The sequence below is a fragment of the Papaver somniferum genome, chromosome 5 (genome assembly GCF_003573695.1).
Source record: "Papaver somniferum cultivar HN1 chromosome 5, ASM357369v1, whole genome shotgun sequence".
NCBI classification, from domain to species: Eukaryota; Viridiplantae; Streptophyta; class Magnoliopsida; order Ranunculales; family Papaveraceae; genus Papaver; species Papaver somniferum.
The window spans coordinates 57,797,158-57,818,974 of NC_039362.1; the positions used below are offsets into that span (position 1 = coordinate 57,797,158).

At 36.4% G+C, this 21,817-nt stretch overlaps 2 protein-coding genes and 1 pseudogene across 2 annotated transcripts; all 3 read left to right on the plus strand.

Moving 5' to 3' along the window:
* The first annotated feature begins 5,670 nt into the window (after positions 1 to 5,670).
* On the plus strand, positions 5,671 to 9,160 carry LOC113281641 (NAP1-related protein 2-like). The gene is made up of 10 exons (XM_026530428.1): positions 5,671 to 5,939; positions 6,688 to 6,810; positions 6,925 to 6,975; positions 7,124 to 7,195; positions 7,336 to 7,449; positions 7,536 to 7,597; positions 8,294 to 8,354; positions 8,589 to 8,645; positions 8,752 to 8,802; positions 8,905 to 9,160. The coding sequence occupies exons 1-10, from the start codon at positions 5,811 to 5,813 to the stop codon at positions 8,950 to 8,952; spliced, it is 768 nt and encodes a 255-aa protein (XP_026386213.1). The 5' UTR covers positions 5,671 to 5,810; the 3' UTR covers positions 8,953 to 9,160.
* Positions 9,161 to 9,216: 56 nt separating this feature from the next.
* Positions 9,217 to 11,298, plus strand: LOC113279087 (annotated as a pseudogene).
* A 6,162-nt stretch (positions 11,299 to 17,460) lies between these two features.
* On the plus strand, positions 17,461 to 20,853 carry LOC113281642. The gene is made up of 3 exons (XM_026530430.1): positions 17,461 to 17,957; positions 18,159 to 19,485; positions 20,278 to 20,853. Exons 1-3 carry the CDS (start codon positions 17,534 to 17,536, stop codon positions 20,495 to 20,497), a joined length of 1,971 nt encoding a protein of 656 aa, XP_026386215.1. The 5' UTR covers positions 17,461 to 17,533; the 3' UTR covers positions 20,498 to 20,853.
* The last annotated feature ends 964 nt before the right edge of the window (positions 20,854 to 21,817 follow it).

A 21,817-nucleotide genomic window follows, 5' to 3' on the forward strand; every position in this document is an offset into this window, starting at 1 on the left:
TCGAGAACGATATGACTACAAATATCGTTGTAAGAGTTGAGTTTCATGTCACAATAGTAGGATCCGTTGTTTAAGTCATGATTATCAAAAGGGTGGCAGTTGAAGTCGATATAAGGAAGAACGCTGGAGGATCAGAAGCAAGTCGGTCGGCAGGTAGTACGGCATGAACCTGCTGGTTCTCGTAGCCCATCAACGGAATTCTGATGCTGATGTAAGTTATCTGACCACATTTTTGTTTACTTATTTTTGAAACTATTACTAGTAATTAAGCATGTTAGGCTGAACTTACATTATAGGACTTCAAACTTTTCATCTTATAATATATAATAATTAAGAAAACAGTAATCATAATCAATACGTAGACCAAGAAAACTTACTACCATTCCTATAGTGGTCCAGTATCTAGGACTACTATTGCTATGGTGTACAATACTATCCATTGCTGGCTGCCACACAAATATTCACAACAACCATGAACCAATCCACATATTGAATGTTAAAACAATCTTAATAGGCTATTAGTAAACATTCCACGTTTTCATGTAGGGTGTAAATATTGAATATAAAAAGTATCTATCACTAGGATTCAATACCTACGTACAACTATTCCGTGAGGCGTGAGTTATTACTTAAGATTATGCATCTTGGTTTAAAAGTTACGTAAACCGAATTACTCAGTGTTTGCTCCAGTTGGCCGAGGTAAGACCGTAGAAACCAAATCGGTTTTTGTCCAGAAGGATGGAAAAACTCTAAAAAATATTTGGACTCTGGACTTTTTCTCCGAACAACACTCTGGACTTAAAACTTGAAAGGTACGTCAAAAATTCTAAAATATCCTAATAAGGTTTTTTCCGCAGGCCTGATGGAGTCTATCTCTGCAATGGTTTTCCCCTGTTCAAAGGAAGAGCGGTACGAAATTTTTAATACTCTTGCAGATAATTTTTAATGGCTTACAAGTTTTAGATATGAAGTCTAAAGTGTTGGTTTTCTTATATTGATTGGAAGAAATTTTATTCGACAATTATGATGGAAGAACTGTCTTGATTTTCTCTATAGTCTGTCTGTGGATTAAAACTTCTTCATTAGTTAACTGATTCTAGGTTTCTGTATTAATAAAAGGGGGGTTTGCTTAAAATTATTGTTACCAACTTGTACATACTTGTATACTGTACAGCCGAACACTAAATTGGATCAACTTCGTAATACCTAGGCATAAATTATCAAAAAAGAACTTAGTACACAATTGCCAACTATCTTTTAGATTTTGGAACACCTGTCTTTTCTTTAAAAGTGTTTTGTTTCCTCATTTGTCAAATCACAGTTGACATGAATTTAGTTCAGTATTTATTTTCATAATGTCATCGTTCGGCTGCAATTATGTTGGTTGCATGTAAATTATGTTGAGTCTATAGTTTTATCGTTTACTATAAGCTGGTCCATAATAACATATAACAGAAATTACATGTGTACATATTGGTACACCTATAATATAAGTGTACATTTTTGTGCACATGCGACAAAAATTGCATGTGTACATATTAATGCACCTTTAATACAAGTGTACATTGTTGTACACTTATTTTTTTAATTTGGTATGATCAGTAGAAGTAGGGAGGCTTAATGCATACATAATTGTACACCTATAGGTTCGTAATGTGTACATAATTGCACTCATATGGATTTTGACTATGTTTTTACTGGTATTGTGTATAGGAGACTATGTTGGGAGCCACGTAAAGGTGAGAGCCACTTAGATACTATGCTGAGATGAGAGATTTTGACTACTCTCTCCATTTCTAGACATGATCTGCCGCCAAAAAAAGTAGTTCGACGTTTTCATGCATTTTCAGACAATAGAGACACATTTCTCCCTTCCGACTCAAGAAAGGTTAGTGAATCAGAAGAGCAGCTTTACTTATGCTCTTTGTGGTCCTCTTGTCAAGCACATAACTGATTTGTTGTTACCAAATATATTTTAGAGCGTAAGTTTCAATTGTGCAGACCATTTCTTAAACTTTATAGACAAACTGATCTAAGCTAAGAGAAAAGAATGCATTTTAGGTGATTAATCTTTTTTGTCGTAAATTCGGGTATAATATCGTTGGCCATACTGTAGTTAAAAAATTGTTTTTTTGATGCAACCTCTTGTCCCTTTTTTGTATGATTAAACAAAATAATTATATATTGTCAAACAAGTGCGTCTGTATAACTAGACGTCTATCATGTGATTTATTGCCAAGAACTCAAAAGAATAGATCATTTCTTATACCATGAGGTTACGATCTAGCTGTTTAGTGTTTTATATTTGAGAGAGTTATATTCTAACATTTTCTTTCTTGCAGGTGTTCGTAGTAGATCCAAAGCAACATCTTTCTGGCATAGATTTTGATCCTTCCAGGCATGTTCCTAAGTTTATAGGTAATTCAATTTGTTTATTAAGTCCTAAAATATATGGAACTTAATTAACACTTTATTTTCTCTGCCTGGAGTTTCTGCATACTAATGCTTGGCTTGCTTATAGAAAAATGATTATGTGCATATGAAAACCAACATTCCGAATACACAAAAACCATATGGTATTTACAAGGTCAAATTATGTAACCAAGTTAAACATTAAACATTAGATGAGGATATTTGATACAAATTTGGCTAAGGAGATTCTAAATTATTTGCTAGATGTATAATGTTATGGCATATTGGGGAAATTTGTTGAATGAAACATCATTTTGTTATGTTCTTTTGCTAGATATATATATATATATATAATGTTATGCCACAGTTACTAATAGTAAACACTGCAATCTACATATGTTAATTATGGTGTACATATTTATACACAAGTTGATATATATATATATATATATATAATGTTATGCCACAGTTACTAATAGTAAACACTGCAATCTACATATGTTAATTATGATGTACATATTTATACACAAGTTGATATTATGGTGTACATAGTTGTACACATGTAGCAATTGTGATAACAATAGTGATGGAATCATAAATGTGTACATATATATACACACATTGATATAATGGTATACATAATTGTACACATGTTATTGTTTTTAAAGTTGGGCATATCTTTGCAATTTAGTTGTTTTTTCTTTATATTTTTTTCTTCAAAGCAACTAATTGACGTTTAATATTTTACTTTTCAGGTTGAAGATCGTAAGGATCGTATCTAAGAGACGCATAGAAACGGAAGAAAATTTCAACAATAGACTCGCTTCCACTTTTAACTTTTGTTCCATATCTATAAAACTTTTTTTATGGATATCTTTTGAGGTGATCTTTTGGCATCATTAGCATAAGTTAATTTGAGTTGAAGCTATGTCGAGAGTCACCAGGGGTATAAAAGCTATTTTGAATGGTCGATGTGCAAAATCTATTTTATGCTCACTGCTATTTTTCATGTTACCCTTGTTCATCTACTTTATTTGTCTTATGTTTTCTTTCATCCCATCTTGGCTTGTCATGATTTCTTACATTTTTTTCAATAGGTAACAATACCGGCAGTAGAAAAACGAGTTGCATCTCACAATAGTAAAGTTGACAAGGTAAATTCATTCGTTTCTTTGTAAAATATGTGAAGATAATATGGTAGAATTCTTATGTGCGTTGCTTTGATTGTCCCGGTAGTACAAGGTGTACTTATTTGTGCACCAGTTGTATGCAGTGTACTTTTTACTATACCAGTTGTATGCAATGTACTTTTTAGTACATCAGTTTTCGAAACACCTAAACTTTTTGTAACAGTCTTAATTGTAACCTTTTTGCTTCAAGTTTGTTATTAAAACTGTAATGGTTCAATTAAGTTTTCACCAGAGTGGGTCAACTGTAATGAGATTGCTGAGCTACATCATCATTTTACCATCCTCAGATCGCGGATCCACATGATTACCATCCTGAGATTTCAATGCTACATGACAAGTTTGACCATTCTCGATCATCAAACCATTCTATCGAGTTATTGAGGTCTGATTCTACGTTATTCTATTTAGCTGATATTATCAATTGGTTCAATTATATTAGCAGAAATTGTGTCTTTACTAATAATCTTTTTGGAGTTATGAGTCACCGGACTAGTTAGTAATGGTTTTGTAATTGGTTTTAATTGTTTAAAACTGCAGGTAACTTTTATTGAAGTACAATTAGCCTGCAGCTGAAACGAAACAAGTTCAGCACGAGGGGGGACACAACTCTATCCTCAACATTTGTTATCTTTTGAATCAGTTTGGGAAAGAGATTCCAATACAGGTAGAAGAAGGAAACTGCATGCCACACCCCTAGTATATGTAAGCTAACTTTACAGGTACTGAATTCTACTCATTATTTTTGTTGGAGGTGCACTAATCCAGCCGTTATTCAGCTAAACTATCCTACAAATCTTTTCAAGCTGTGGTTTTTTATGTATTATTCTTTTGACCTGGATGCAGGTTAAGTGCTAAACCATCCTATGCAAATCCGGCCGTTATTCAGCTAGAGCTTGGCGCGGTCGATATTTTTGTCAGTCTGTGCAGATTAGAGTGGCAGTAAGGCAATCACGAATGTTGAATTTTCTGTACTTTTGCTGATGTGCACATAGTTTTACACTAGCGTGAATTAAAAAAATTTAAAAAGTGAAAATTATATAGTCATATGGGTACTCTTTTTGTAGCTCTCGAAAAGAGCTTCCCAAATATCTAAAATTTGTGAATTTTGGTCGAGCGGTTCGAAAGATAATTTGTTTTTTAATTATTTATATACTATTTAAGTCATTTTGGACTAAAATGCAAATATTTTTGGACTAAATTGTAAAAAAGGTTATTAGTGTACTTTTTATACATTTGGACTAATTTGTACCTAGTTGACTCGGGCTGGACTAAACCTTACTTTTGAATTGATTTTTGGACTGTACCGTATTTTTCCCAATCAAAAAAGTATTGCGACAGGGGGAGGCGTAGCCGAGCCACACCAAATCAAATCGCGACGAGGCGAAGCCGAAGCTGGGAAAGGCATAGCAGAGCCACACCAAATCAAATCGGGACGGGACGAGGCGAGGCGAAGCCGAAACCGAGCTTTACTAAATAAAAAATATGGCTAAAAGCCCAAATCAAAAATTTATTGGGACATGGCAAAGCATAGCCGAGCCACACCAAATCAAATTGTGACGGGGCAAGGAGAAGCGAAGCCAAAGACGAGCTTTATCAAATAAAAAATACGGTTAAAAGAAAAAGATGCCCGGTGTTAATGCCATTTTATTTACAGTTGTAGATTGAATTGGCGAAGCAAGTTTGAGGAGCCGCCCGGGTGTAGCACGGTCACAAAATCTAGTTGTCTTTAAAAGACAACAAGCAGAAGATGACCAGAAGCCCAAGCTCGTCAACAAACACACCATAGGCCCAAACCACATCTAAATAGTTAACTTATGTACCGAATGGTCTTCCTAGGGTTAGGGTTTTGTCATCACTTCCTAACTAAATCACATCCATACATCTTAATCCTGTAATTCAATAAACGGTCACTGATCTAACAAAAAGGTCGGTCCCACATACAAGTAGGGTCCCAAAATCGCAACTTAGAACCACAGCGATCACTTTTTAATAGTTACACACTTCTCTTGTTCTATTTACTGCTACATTCTTGTACCCATAAAATAAAAGAGAGGCCGCCATAAAACCCCTACATTCTCTAGAAATTTTATTATTCACTTTCACTTTCACTCTCTCCTTTTCTCTTTTGTTTTCATTCGTTGGTCTCTCTCACTGACAAAATTAGGGTTTTAGAGAGAAAAGGTTAGGGTTTTTGGTGTGAGGAAAAAAATGGGTGCAGACAAAGGAAAGAAATTGAAAGTTGAAGAGAAACCTGAGGTTGAAGAAGTAGATCACATTGACGGCGAGCTTGTTTTGTCTATTGAAAAGTTGCAGGAAATACAAGATGAGCTCGAAAAGGTGAAGAAGCTTTTCTTAGCCAGCCGTTGATTTTTTGTTTATATTTTCTTGATTTCGTTTCAGCTTCAAGTTTTAGTGCATGTGTACTGATGATGTTTATAGTGGTTCAATTCTTTATTTTTATTTGTTCTTGCCTCTGTTTATCTTCATGGTATGTTGTGTTGTGGGTATTTTTCACTGATTATTCTCTAACATATGTATGAAAGCTGTTTTTTTGTTGTTGTTGTAGCTATTGTGTGAATCTCTCTGTTTCATGGGTTGTTTACTGTTTTGTGTTTAGTTGTTTGTATATAACAAACCTTCTAGGTTGGAAAAGATGTTTACAGAGCTGACTGAATGAAAGACCCTGGTTGATTAGGTAGTATACATTGGCTAGAGTTTTATTTTAACTATTGAGGAGGAAGGTGTTTAGGGTGTAGTGGGTTTGTTGAATTTGAGTTTTTTTTCTTCTAAACAGTGTAAAACCTTCTCTTGAGTTGGTGCGAAGAATTAGATATTATTACAAGAAATACTCAAAACAACATGCTTAATTACATTTTTGTGATGCATAATTTCTACTTTTATGTTAGCCGAAGCATTATATATTATCCATTAAAAGCCATGGTTACAATTATTGTTTTTCCATGGTTACAATTATTGTTTTTTCAATATATGTTGCTTTGTGGATGAAAAATTATGCTGAGTTATAAAAAATTAAAGTACAATAATGCTTGACTATGATTGCTGTCTATTTGGTGGTGCATTGTAGGTAAACGAGGAAGCTAGTGATGAAGTGTTGGTAGTGGAGCAGAAGTATACCTTAATCAGGAGGCCTGTATACGATAAAAGGAATGAGATTATCAAATCAATTCCTGATTTTTGGTTAACTGCTGTGCGTGATCCTCTCTCTATTACATATTCAGTTTTTCTTCACTAGTTTATGTGATTTTGTATTGTGTAACTAACATTTCTGTTATCGGGACCCTGGCGATGTTACTGTTTACAGTTTTTAAGTCATCCTGCACTTGGTGATCTATTAAACGAAGACGACCAGAAGGTATTGCATTTTTATCTTCAATTACATGACTGGAGTTTAATACTTGAATATTTGCTTTCCTTGAACAAGTAGTAGAAACCCCGCGTCTTAATTCATCTTAATTTGTTAATGTTTGAAACTCACATCTGCCGCTTCTCATTCGACACAGATATTCAAGTATCTAAAATCTATGGATGTTGAAGATTGTAAAGATGTGAAATCTGGGTACTCGATTACCTTTGTGAGTATCTTAATTCCCTGTCCGTTGTTTTGTTCTTCGTTTTGATGCTACTACATTATATATGTTATTCCCATGTGGAAATTAGCTAACTTTGTTCTATGATTTTACAATTTTCATTAACTATGTTCTTCTTGACGCAGAACTTCAATGAGAACCCGTACTTTGAAAATGAGAGTCTTGTAAAGTCATTCTTATTCTCAGACGAAGGCACAACCAAGATAAGTGGCACAAAAATCAACTGGAAGGAGGGAATGGTAAGGCGAAACTTCTAAAAATTTGCTTGTCACTATCTGCTGCCTGCACATTATGTTCTAATATGGTTTTCACTTTTCTTTTTTAGGACATTTCAAATGGAGTTAATCATGAGAAGAAGGGGAACAAGCGTTCACATGAAGATACAAGGTTTGTTACTGTCATGCCTAGCCTCTTTTCTTGCAAACTTATTGTGAATTGCACTAGGTTTCTTTGGGATTTGAAGCTGTTTGTCCAATTCTTCTTGGAAGGTCCGCTGAAGATTTAGTCTCAATTTATAGTCCATTATTTTTTCTAAGTTACTTGAATCATCGTCTGGTCTATTGGTTGATCAAGCGAAAATGGGAACAGATTAGTTAGCCATACCTTTTCTATGTATTGCTTGCATTAGTGGATGTGTTAGTATAATATGGTTGAAAATAGTTTCTCATATTATGGTTTGTAACAGTTAACAAGCTGATATGTTTAAATTTAAGCTTGCATCGGTAGTATAAGATGCAGGATTGTGTATAGTAAAAACTAATTTCTGGTGCGAGAAATTTGTCACTGCTGTTTGCATTTCAACACGATAGTGTCAGTACACTTGTCTTTTGGACCCATAAATTTGTGAATTACTTGACGGTTTTTGATAACACAATAGTGTCAGTACACTTGTCGAATTCTTAGTTTCAATCTTTTGGACCCATAAATTTGTGAATTACTTGACGATTTTTGATCTCCATCAGATGATTATATTGCTAAATAAGGATTACTGGCCGTCTAGTTAACTTTTTAAGAAATTTCATATGATTTTTAGTTATGTGTATGGTGATGCATTATCTGATCCTATATTTGCTGTAACTACAGCTTTTTTACCTGGTTCTGCGACGATCAAGACAAAACCCTTTTGGAAGCTCTTCATGATGAGGTAACCTTTCTTTCCTTTACTAAGTTAGGGCCCATGTAAGTTTCATTATGATGTTACCACATGTATACCCTAACGAAAAAAATCACTGGTTTTGTATGGTGGAAGTCTTCCCTTCTGCCCTCAGTTGTTAATTAATTCCCTAAGCCCAGGCTATATGTATATCAATTAAGCAAGTTGTTATTGCTTCCTTCGTCCTTCTTCTGGCTCATCTGAATATCATCTTTGTGTCTGCAGGTGGCTGAAGTTATCAAAGAGGATTTATGGCCCAATCCCCTCAAATATTTTAACAATGTAAGTAACTGGCACCTTTATTGTTTTTCTGTTTTTTATATTTAGCCAAATGTTATTTTAAGCATGTTATTTTCTATATTCCTAACCTTGAATTTCATCGGTACAGGAAGCTGATGAGGATTTTGATGACGAGGAAGGCGAAGAAGGGGACGAAGAGGTAGTTATATAGGCATGCTTTATTAAATGTTTTAGATATATTTTCTTATATATAAAATGCTTGGTGCTATTCCTTAAATTAACTGTCACTTGTTATCATCAGGGAAAGGATGACGATGAGGACGATGATGATGAAGACGCTGAGGAATGATAGAGATAGTCCTGTTCTGGCTGATGTTTTCAGCTTTCCTTTTGCTCTTTTTTCTTTTGGCTATATGCTCTGATTTTGGGTCATGTGCATCTAGTATATCTATCTGGTTACAAAATTGATCAAGTAATAGGAGTAGAGTTATTTCTAAATCTTGTCGATACATTACTACTTTTTACATATATGAGCTATATAGTTTTCCCTTATCTTTTGTGGTTGCTCTATTTTTTACTTGGATTTGCACTGTATATCTCCTGTTTGTCAGAAATGGTTTATGGGAATATCCATTTCTTTCAGAGGCCATCTTATTGGGACTCTCTGTACGGAGTCATAGAGTTGTTTGCTATTACTAATCTGCAGCTGAGGTAGATAATCATAATAGTTCACATGGTGGTGATCTATAGTTGGCTACTAGTTAGGCGGTTGCCCTTGTACCTACCAAATCCTTGAAACAGTCGGTCAAAATCTTTTTGATTGTAATTACTCCTTCACTCCGCCCAAGAGATAGAAAGTAGCAATTTCATCAACTTCAAGAAAAAAAACGTGTGGTTATTTTTCTATTCATCTGACGAAAGCGTTTCTCTAGCTTATCCGATCATATTCATAGCCAGACTTTCATATTTGTCTAAGAGGATTTTTCTGGTGTCAACATTATGCCTCAAACTGAGAGGATCCCTACAATTTGATCTCCTTCCATTCTTTAGCAGCAACAATCTAGTTGATCCAAATGAATTAGATGCCAAGAAGAAGAAAGTCAAAGAGGTCATAGATCAGGCTTGTTCTCAGTATGGGTTCTTCCAAATTGTGAATCATGGTGTTTCTGCAGGTCTAATGAGCCAAGCACTTGATCTTTCCAAAACGTTTTTTGATTTACCTGACGACGAGAAGCTCAAGTATAGTCCTGTTCCTGGTGCACCTCTTCCAGCTGGTTATAGCCGCCAAGTTAATCCTACTGCAGGTAGTACTTGTTGATGTTCACTCCGAAATCGAGTTTCAAGAATATATACCCCGGCAATCCGCCAGAGTTCAGGTTTGTTCTCATTTACATGCCTGCTATGTCACTCCATTGCGAATAATTTGTAGATATGTGTAAGTAATCTTTGCGATATTCTTCACCAGGGAAGTGTTGCAAAATTTTTTTTTCCAATCTCACCAAAACAGGGTCAGTTATAGAGGGAATTTTGAACGAATGTTTAAACCTCCCTCCGAATTTTCTCCATGAGTATAACCTCGATCGAAGTTGGGATTTCATGGTGAACTTAAGCTACCATCCAGCAACAGAAACCGAAAGCAACGGTTTAAGCGAACACCAAGATGGAAATTGTTTCACTTTTGTGTTTCAGGATGATGTTGGAGGTCTTGAAGTTCTCAAGGACGGAGGATGGATTCCAGTAGTTCCAATTGAAGGTAGCATCATTGTCAACATAAGTGATGTTATTCAGGTACATCTATTCCTAGCTCCATATATACCATTTTCCCTCCTGCTAATAAATACAAATAACAAATAAGACTAATTCATGACTACCCAAACTGAAGGTGCTGAGCAACAACAAGTACAAGAGTGCAACACATAGGGTGGTGAAACCAACAGGAGGAAGACGTCGACACTCTTATGCATTCTTTTACAACTTGGAAGGAGATAAGTGGGTTGAACCATTACCTCAGTATACAACAGATATAGGAGAGACCAAAATATAGAGGTTTCTATTACAAAGACTATCAAGCACTTGGGTTGAGAAATAAAACGCATCCACCTTCTAGACCTGAAGGTATTATTCATATTACCCATTATGCAATACCCAACTAGCACAAGGACAGATATTTCAACAAGGGGCAAAGGAATGCACTACTTCGTTTGTGCTTTTTCAAGTGTTTAATGCACTACATCCTAGAAGCAGCAAAGTGGGCAGAAAGTATGGACTGTCAACTCTTTTGGATCGAAGGAGATTGCAACGGAGTAATTGAGTTTGCCAAGGGACAAGCAAACACGATACAGTGGAGAGATCAGGCCATAATCTCTGAAGCTCTAAGGATTCTGAAGTCTTGTGAGCTTTTTTTTTGGGTTTTAACTTCAATCATACGAGTAGTAATAATGTGTCAGCTAAGCAAGAAAGGAGTCGAGGTCACCACAAACAGCATTGGAGACAAATGCCAAGTTTTTTATTTGTTGCTTTAGAGCATGACTCTCAGTTTTTACTTTCAAATGTAATTCAGTTACAATCAGAGGAGAACAACTTGTTGGAAGTTCCCAGATTTCAGTACCTAATACTGAGATATGGACAGCCAATAGGATACTCAGCCTCATGTAATTTTTGGTAGGTTTATTTCAATATTTTAACTTTGAAAAATAAAAATGCACTAGATCCTGCTAGTGCACCTAAGCAGGTTTAGTCTGCAACCACCTGCATAGAGAGTAACATTGTTAAACTGGCCGACCGAATTTTCGAGGAGAAATTTAAGAACTATGATTTTGGGCATACCAAAATCTTCCAAGGCATACTGAATGAAGACAAAAAAGGTTGTGAAATCGCAAAATCAGATAACCCCTTAATCCAAAATTTTTTAATGGCAAATCTGCCCCTTACGTATTAGTGTTGATAATCTTGATTAGTGATTAAATATTTTGTTTACTGATTAAAATAATTTTCAGAATTATAAGAGTTGTTTAGATGAAAAATTTGGGGAAAAAAAATCAAAGTTTTGGTTTGGTTAAGAAGGAGAGAAAGAGAAGGAGAAAGTGAGAAAATTCTAATTCTTGATTCAATGGAGGATGAGGAGGGTCATCATTCATCTAAAAAACCTAGGAAAATACATATCAACTACAACAATGATCCAGAAATGGCTGATTTCTTAGATTATGAGAATGATTTTACACAAACTCAAACACAAGCTCAAACTCAAATACAAACTCAAGATGATGATTTTTATGAGCCAAATCCAGATGATGAAGACATTGATGACGAACCCAATGCTTCTAATACACAGGTACACTTATATCCTATACTTAATCTCACTTCTATAGCTCTCAATTATCAAAAGTTAGGTTTTTTGAATCATGGTTCGGCGAAACAGGTTGAGGTTTGGCTCACATCTATGAGCCGAATCTACCAATTGATGGACGGTTCGGCTTACTGAATTTGTTTACTGCATGCGCCGAACCTATAATTTCCAATTCCAACCCTTTTGCTAGACACTAGTTCGGCTTATAAGAAAGTTTCATAGTAAGCCGAACAACATCCTGAATAGCCCGGAATAGAATCATTACTAATTCGGCTTATATATCCAAAATCGTATGTGCCGAACATAATTTTTTAATTTCTGGGTGGAAATATTATTACTGGTTCGGCACATATGGAGAATATCGTATCAGCCGAAACCTCTTAATGTTCAAGGTTCGGCACATAATATGATTATCGTCTGAGCCGAACATGAATTTGTTAATTTTTGGGTTAAAATATTGTTCGTGGTTCGGCACATATTGAGGATATCGTATAAGCCGAAACCTGTAAATGTTTATAGTTCGGCACATAATGTGATTATCGAATGCGCCGAACCTTGTTATTATATTCCCTTTCTAGTGTTTAACCTTGTGATATTCTTTGTAGATCGTGCTTGGACCCATGGAAAATCAACCTGATCCAGTAGACATAATTCACGAGGATACCAAGGATCACTTCCAAAATGATTTGGTATGTAAGAACCTTTTGTTTACCTTAATGTTGTCGGAATATTCCAAAGTTTTTCTTACTAATTACTTTTTTTGGAATGAATGTAGATATGGAAAACTAAACCAGAAGTTCTGGATTGGCTTGAGAAACACGCGATGAAGATAAATTGTGTACTAGTTAAAGGACAACAAAGCCGATGGGATCGGTTTGAAATGATTTGTGAGCGTAGTGGAACCGGCGCTAGCAAGGTTAAAAAGGGTACTGTATACGTTGGGAAGACCGGGAGAAAGAATAGGACGAAGATGAAGAAAAGAAATTTCCCTTTCAAGATTGTTTTCAACTTCAAGAATAAGTCCATGAACAAAGAAGATCAATATTGGATAATGAATAAAGATATGGATTGTCGTCATAACCACCCACGTCCCAAAGACCTTCATGGACATGCGAAAGTAGCGCGACTCAAACCCGACGAGATGCTAGAAGTGGATAAAATGACACGAGCATGTTTGCCACCTTCTAGGATACTTAGCAAATTGAAGTCGGACAAAAAGAATAACAAGTCGACTATGCAGACTATCTACAATGCAAGACAAAAGATTAGAAGACTCAATTTGCAAGGTAGGATGGTGATGCAACAAGTAATGTGGTTAGGAGTGAAGAATAACTACGCTTTCCAAAAGAAGTTGGATGACTTCGGTCAAGTCACACACCTTTTCCTTGCCCACCCGGAATGCGCCCAATTGGCTCTATGCTTCCCACAAGTTATTATATTGGATTGCACGTACAAGACTAATAAATATGAGATGCCATTGGTGAACATTGTGGGGCATACTTCAACAAAGGCACCGTTCACCGTGGCTTTTTGTTTCATGAAAAACGAGAAGAAAGAGAGTTATGTTTGGGGGTTAGAACAATTGAAGTTAATCTTCCGGGAGGGTGCTCTTCCTAAAGTGTTCGTTTCCGATCAAGATTCATCGTTGCATCCCACTTGTTGATGAGGTATTTTTGTTCTTCCACGGTTATTGGGGTTTTGCAACCAAGTCTGGACTTCATTTTTTTCAACATCTCCCTACCCGCGGCAACCTATTTTTTCATTTGTCAACAACTTACAACGGTGAGCTTGAAGACATTTTACCATAACTAATATATGAAAATAGTATAAAGCGAAGTCATTCTTACCATAATCTTGAAAGCCTTGACTACATCTTCGGAAGTAGACTTGATGGTGATCTTGATTGGCTTCGCCTTCCCCTTATCAGCTATCTTTTGCCTTTTCTTATTGATAATGAAGGGATGAGAAATTTGGTTATACCAATCCATATAGCCCGGATCCTCTTCACATGGATCATCAAGTAAAGGTGTTAACTTGGACGTATCTAATGTGTGATTGTCTAAATTATTCCAAAACTCAACGGTGGGATCAGGATCATACTTTGGTTCCCAAGATGAAGTGGTGCTTTTAGTTCTCTTACCACTCTTTGGTAACAACCTGAATTTCTCGTCAAACAAAGGAACCTTTTGGACGCATCCTAATTGACGGAGTACTCGCCTAGGATCGTATATAACATAACCACCGGGATACCACAATGGCCCATGATACATACCTACCGGCATTTCCTCATCTTCAACAACTTTATCTTCCTTCTCATATGGTTGAAAAGTGACATCATCAACACCAAGACGGTCTAACGTCTCTCTCAAACTTGCCACCAACTTCTTTTTGTTCCTTTTCTTGGAGTCCTCGTACGCGTACCGTGCTGCAGTTGGCTCTGTATCAACATAATCGACATCTTTCTCAAATACTTTGGCCAAGTTCAAAATTGGGAAATGGTCATATATCCACACCTACATCCAAAGAACCACATTAAAAAATCAAAGGAATTGAATTGATAGAAACAAGTTTTACTTGGAAACATCAAAGTAAGAATAAAGTTTGCAAACTCAGAGAACTGTTCGGCTTATATGGAGCAAGTATTATAAGCCGAACCAAGTAAGTAAAAAGTTCGGCTTAAAAGATTTTATGGTTATAAGCCGAACCATACTCTGAACTCCCAAAAGTTACTTGGAGCAAAGTGAAGTTCCCTCCGATGTTTGTACTTGTCAACCTAGACGCGGTGGCAAGTTGGTCCAGCAGGTAAGCGAGCGTAGCCGTTCCCCAAGCAAACTTGTTACAAGTTTCAAGATTCTTTACCAATTGGAGATAATTAGCATTTACCTTGTTTCCGATAGTGTCGGGAAAGATGTCTCTACCAAGAGTATAAATCAAGTAGGCAGTTCCGGTTTGCTTCACTTTGACGGGATCCATTATCAACAAACCTTGTGTTACTCTTTCCTTTGTGTTCTCAAACTCCTTTTTCAAGTTAGTCAACTTGATCTTCTTATTCTTCTTATTTCTGCCACCTGGTATGCAAACGGTATCGACATCTTTAACTGATCGACAAAATTCCAACTCAGTTTTGTGTGAACCCCAACCAAGGCATTCCCGGTACAAATTGTATAGCTCATCCCAACTCATGTCATAAAACCAACATCCACACTTACACCCCTTGCTTTAAGGCCTGTAATCTTACTAGCCTCATCAGGAGTGATTGCCATCTCTCCAAAAGATAATTGAAATGTGTAATTTTCTGGACAAAAGCGCTCGGTAAAGGAAGAGGCCGACACACTATCATATTCCTTATGTCCATAATTGATGATAGGCCATAAAGCACTGCGTTGTACGTAAGCAATCACCCCAGGAACCTCTTCATCAAGACTCCATTCCGCTTCCCTCTGGTGTCTCAATACTCGGACTGCACGGTTGTGATCAAGAGTCTCATAAATTTTCTTTGCCCAAGAATCGGCATAACCAATCAACACATTTTCTCCATCTTCCGGAAGACCATGAGGAAAACCATCTGATCGAGGTGTAATTACGTCATCTTCATCAGGAATGTGTAAACCAGTGATCCATCGATCATCATCGTCCTTCTCTTTCTCGGGTTCTGCCACCTTCTTACCTTTCTTGTCTTTCTTGGGTTTTCCTTGGGGTTGTGTTTCTTGATGAACTTCTTGATTATCATCAACTTCTTCATCTCCAGCTATTCCTTCTTCTTGTCTTTCAATTCTTACTTGTTCAGCTTCTTCTTCTAAAATTCCTCCTCTACCTCCCGCTCCCAATTTTTTCTTTCCTCCTCCTCTAGGATCGGGAGTTTTAGAAGTAGAAGGTGTTACCTCCATCTTCTTTCTATTTGTAGCTGCATTGGTCCTGACACATGTATGAAAGTTATAAGACTAATTCGAACAACAAAGGGATTTGGAAAGCCAAAAACTTGTAAGACAATAAGAAGGCTCGGCTTACCCGAAATAACACATATGAGCCGAATCATGTCTTGAAATTTTTATTAGCTTACACAGAGAGTGGATCGGCTCATACCACAAAACAATTATAAGCCGATCCTATATATTCGGCTCACAACCGATACTGTCGAATAAGCCGAATCTATGATTATGAACTCAAACATGTATTCGGCGCAACATGATATCATATAAATAAGCCGATCCTATACACTTGTAAAATTTATGGAATTTTAATAATGATATTCGGCGCAACCCTAATACTATCGAATAAGCCGAATCTAGACTTATGAATTGAAACATTTATTCGGCGCAAAATGGTGTCATACAAATAAGTCGATCCTACACATGAAGAATTCATGAATTTCAAACAACATTAATCGGCGCAAAACTAATACAACCATACAAGCCGATCCTAAGCACATGCAAAAATTATGAAATTCAAACAACATTTATTCGACACAAAACTAATACTGCCATACAAGCCGATCCTACGCACATGCAAAATTTCTGAAATTCACAAAACATATTCGGCAAAAAACTAACACCATCGAATAAGCCGATCCCAAAATATAAGTCTCTGTGTCATTAAGTTCGGCTCAAAACGGATTTCAGATTTACGCCGAGCCGTTCATATGCACTTTCAGGGTTCAGTTTCAAGAACAGCTCGACGCACATCTAAGATTTGTTTTGCGCCGAACTATACACTGCCACCGCCACAGAAACATGATTTTGACGAATAAATCGACCAAACCAATCTAAAACATCAAATACGAGATGGGTTTGTAGAACTAACCTTCTTATTCTCATTTCCGGAGTTGGTTCTTCTTCAATCTCTTCTTCCGATTGATTTTGTGGTTGATTTTGAGTTTGTTCTTCACTCTGTAAATCTTCTTCTTCTTCAATAGGTTGTTCAGTCGATCGATTTGAACGAGATACTGGCTTACGACGACCCATTATATAGATGAGTTTAATCGTCGACTAAATTTTCACGAATCGACGATTAAATTTCCGTGATGATACGATGAAAAAAAAAGGAAGAAGAAGAAGAAGGGTTCGACTGTTGTGGAGGAGGAAGAAGAAGGGGTTAGGGATATGAAACTGATTTTAGGTTTATTGATTATATGTTTTTGTATTAGGGTTAGGGATAGATTAGTAATTTAAAAGATTTAAGGGCATATAGGTAATTGAACTATCCCATAGGGTACCCCTTATAAGATCACCCAAATTAGGACTAGTACTTTGTATGGCTAGGAAGATTTTGGTATGCACAAAATGAGGGTTCAAATTTAATGGTGTTTTGGGCGGCCCATCTATCATTTGTTAAGGTAATGGGAAAACTAGTGAGAGTGGATTTTTATTTTTACTTTATTAAGCTATAAAACATTTTTTACAGCTTGCCTTGTACGGTAATAAGGTCACATGTCTAGAAAGCCCTGGCCAAAATTAAAAGGGTAAAATGTGGAAATATAGGAGAATCCCATTTCACTAGTATTTCAACTTCAAGCTTCATAAAAGTTGTACTTTTATCCCATTTTGTATTCCTCTTTAAGTGATTTTTAGGGCATTATCTTGTCGTGATGAAGACTCAGAAAATGCCTGGTGAAATTCTAGATCTAACCAAGAAGAAGAAAAAGAAGATGAAGAAGCTGAGTATGCTGGCTCCTGATCAGCAGAGTATCATCCCTCCTGATGAACAGCGTTGTTGTAGAACTGATAATGTAAAATGGAGGTGCAAGAATTTTAGAATGAGGAGTTGTGGTGGTGCTGCTGCTGATGATAGTGGTGCTCTTGATAATAAATATTGTGAAAAACATTGCAATTATTATGTTGCAATCCAAACTAAGAAGAAGCTTAAGAAGAAAAGTGTAGATGATGAAGCTGATTTTTCTAGTAGTGATATAGAAACTAGGGATTCAAAATGCTTGAAATGGCAGAGGAAGCGGCTAGCGGAGGAAGATGACCGGACAGGAGTTCAACCACCTACTAATCATACCCGTGACTGTGAGTAACTCTTACATACATTACATTTCTCTAATGTATCTTCATTTTAGTGATTTTTCATGTTGTTGTTCGTTTCTGTTTGCTTACATGTTAGAAATTTTGATGACTAATTGAGAAATTTCATAGATTCATCTGTTAAGTTCTCTAGAGGAATAGTAAGAATCATTGCATTGTCTAACAAATTGGGAATTTTCTATACAGCTGATAGAAATATAGAAGGTAGTTCTGCTAAAATTGGGGCGAAGAGGAAAAAAGTCGAAAGAACGGAAACTTCTGGAGAACTAAAATCATTAGCAGAAATTAGGGAGCCTGTGGTTGAACCGGAGAGTCTGGATCTCAAGAAGAACAAAGTTGAGCTCACTGAACCCCGGAGTAAATATGCGGAGGAAGAAACTAGAAAGGCTGCTGCTGGAGATGAGGATGCAGCTGAATATTGGAGGAATAAGTTTTCGGATTTGCAGAGTCAATTTCTAATGATGGAGAAAGAAAATTCAACAATGAGATGTGTCATTCCGAATTTGGAGAGCCTAGTCCAGACGATGGAAAATAAAAATTCAGCAATGGCGAGGTGTGTAGAGTCTCGCATTTCAAAGTTGGAGAGCCTAGTCCTGAGGATGGAAAATGAAAATTCAACAATGGGATGTCTAGAGTCTCGCATTTCAAAGTTGGAGAGGCTAGTCTTGAGGATGGAAAATGAAAATTCAACAATGGGATGTCTAGAGTCTCGCATTTCGAAGTTGGAGAGTCTAGTCTTGAGGATGGAAAATGAAAATCCAACAGCTGCGGGATGTCCAGAGTCTCGCATTTCGAAGTTGGAGAGTCTAGTCCAGAGGAATGGAAAGAAAAGTTCAATACTGAGATGTGCAGAGTTGCGTAATTCTGAAAAGATAATTGAGCCTGAAGAGTGTTTGCAGAATGAAGTTACTCAAAGTGGTGTAAACCCAAGAGATGAAAACACCAGGAACGAACCTAATGCTGAAACCAACAGTGGAGTGAGGGAGGATTCTCATGTGTACAAGTTGAACCCCGCAGAGAATGTGCTGAATGTGTACCACGCTAGCATCAATAAGCATCATGAGTCGGAGTCTGAATATGTGAACATTTCTTCTGTAAGTTTACATTTATTAAATTGGGGTGATAATGTTAAAGAAGGGAGGGGTTGGGGCTGTGTTGAGGAGAGACCATCTCAACATGGATCATCATCTCAAGATCAATTGGGAATGAGTAAGAAACCTTTTTTGAACTTGGTCTCGGATAACGGTGGTGAAAGTCCCGGCGAATCTGAAGATTCTGATAGTTCTGTTGATCCGAAGAATTCTCTTGGTGACCTTTTGGATATGATGCCGATAAATAGCTGGAACAGTAACAAAGACCAAGAGATTAAATGGAAGTTTGAAGCTGATATGCTTTCTTCATTTGAAGAGCATCTTGAACTCTGTTTAAAAGCTGTTTGTGCTCTCTATCGACAGCATGTATCTGAAGACGCAATATCAGCCAAGGGACTGTTCCATTGCAGTGATGCATTCAGGTGTGTAAAGAATTCTCTACACTTTTCCTTCACTTCCAGTTAACTTATACTTGAATTGGAAGAAAGTATTGTTTTGCAGTTACAGATGGGCTTGTTCAAATGTTGCAAATTTTTTGAAAGCTTTTTGGTTTACAGTTTTATACTGTTTATGTTCAATTGCCTAATCTATTGCACAGACTCTTTTCATTTTCTGCTGCTGTATTCATAGTTCATTTTCTTGATATCTTAGTTAGCCATATCACATATCTCAACTGATGCAATTGGTCTTGGCTTTACCCTGGAGAAGTATCCTCTCAGTTTGGCAGTAGTTAGAGAATTATTACTTGCATATCCTCAGTCTAAGAGTTATGATTATAGCACTTCTTATCGTTACTGAAAACTTGTGGTTGTACATTCTCAATATAGTTAGTGGAGACCTGCAAATAGCTTTAAGTGGCCTCAACACTACCTCACTCATCAATATGAAAATTCAATCTTTATACTGACCGCAGACTTTGTATATACGGAGTTGGGCGGCACAAGAAAATTTAGTGTCGACTTTTCCGTAACTGTCAGATGTAAGATTTGTTGGCTTCCCCAGATATCTGTAGTTGTAGGTGAACAGTGGGGAGCTACAGAGCTTCTTGCTCGTGGGTGCACCTGCATAGGGTAGGAAATCCAGCCAGCACGATGTCCATAGTTATGTCGAAGAACATTAAACAAAATGGAATTGAGAAGAATCAACAATAATATCTTTTCTTGGTGTTCTCTTTTCATACTCTTTTGTCCTTAATTGATATTTTCTCTTAACAGGGTTACTACTTTGGCCAAGTTCTTAATGGATAGGGACTGCAAAGGTGACCTAAAGAAGTCTGTAAAAGAGTTGGAGATATTTGATTCTAAAGCGGTTGAAGACTGCAAGAGGCTGGCTAGAAGTTACTCAAAGCAGTTATTCAGTATCTACCAAAAGGGAAAAGATCCTTATTTCCTTCCCGCTACAACTGCCAGCCATGGACATCAAACCGCTAAGTGATAGATTGTTGTGTAAGTGGCCTTCACTTTTTTTCACTAGCCATTGCAATCTTGCATCTCCAATTAACCTCCTCAAATGTTGTACATATATGAAACTGAAAACTGGTTAGCATACGTACATTGGATCTGTGTTGACTCTCCAATGTTGCATGTGATATTACAGTAGTCACACTTCAGGTTGTTTTAATAGATGTAAATGGAGAAAAAACAACAACCCTTGTTTTAGCTCATCGAACTGATAATGAAATGCGTAAAATCTAATTACTGAAATTAGAGCTAGATTACGCCTTCTTTTTTTTTGGGTACTGTAATGTCTCTTAATTTTTGTCAATAGAAATTGTAACAAGGTTGTTGTGACTGTGTTGCAAAGTTTGCTAGAAGGCCAACGAGGGGTGTGCATCTCTTGGGGCCTGTTGTAATTATTACCACTTCCTGTGTAATTGATTTTTTTTCTGCTTTTCTTTTAGTCCAAGTCGATAGAGAATTTTATTGAAAAAGAAGGCAAAAAAGAAACAAAGGCTGGAGGGGGTCAAGAACCAAATTGGTTTAAGCAAAAGAAAAACCTAAAATGGTGTAAAACACCAAGTTGACCGTACCTGTTAGATTAAAACCCCCATGCCTTTTAGATTAAAATTTAAAACTTACAAATTCCCTCCGTTTCAAAATAATAGGTTGGTTTCAACTCCCATACTTCTGGATTAAAATTTAAAACTCCAAACATAAAACTGTATACATAACCCTCTGCAATAGAAATGATACAAAAACATTATTTTCTTTTGAAGCCTTTAGATTTACTAGTTTTTAATACTTTTAAAATTTCAAACCTGTACTCACCTATATATTTTCACTGTTTGAAAGGAAACATTGGCGGAAAAAAATCTTTTAGAGAATCGAGATTTTCTTCAAAGAAATCAGATTCAGAGAAACAAATCCAGATCTTCGTCAAATCCTTAGATTTTTATGGTTCACGCGATTGAAGATTTATCAATACAAAATAATTTTAGGTGCCAATCACAATTTATCTTTCGAATTGCATATGAAGATTGATTTTTAGTGTCTAAACAATTGATCATCTTCAGTCTTTGAGACCTGGTGTGCTTTTCTGTTGAATTGAAGTAGAGAAGAGAAGTTACAATTAATCCTTCAAATTGATTATCTTCAGTCGATCATCTTCAAACTAAGCTAATCGTAGCAGTCGAATCAGTTATCAGAGACTCAAATTCGATTTTTCAAGTTTCTTTCTCTTTCTTTTTGATTTATCAGTTGATCCATCAAATTCTTCGATTTTCTTTTTACTGATTCGATTGTTTCGAATTTTCGT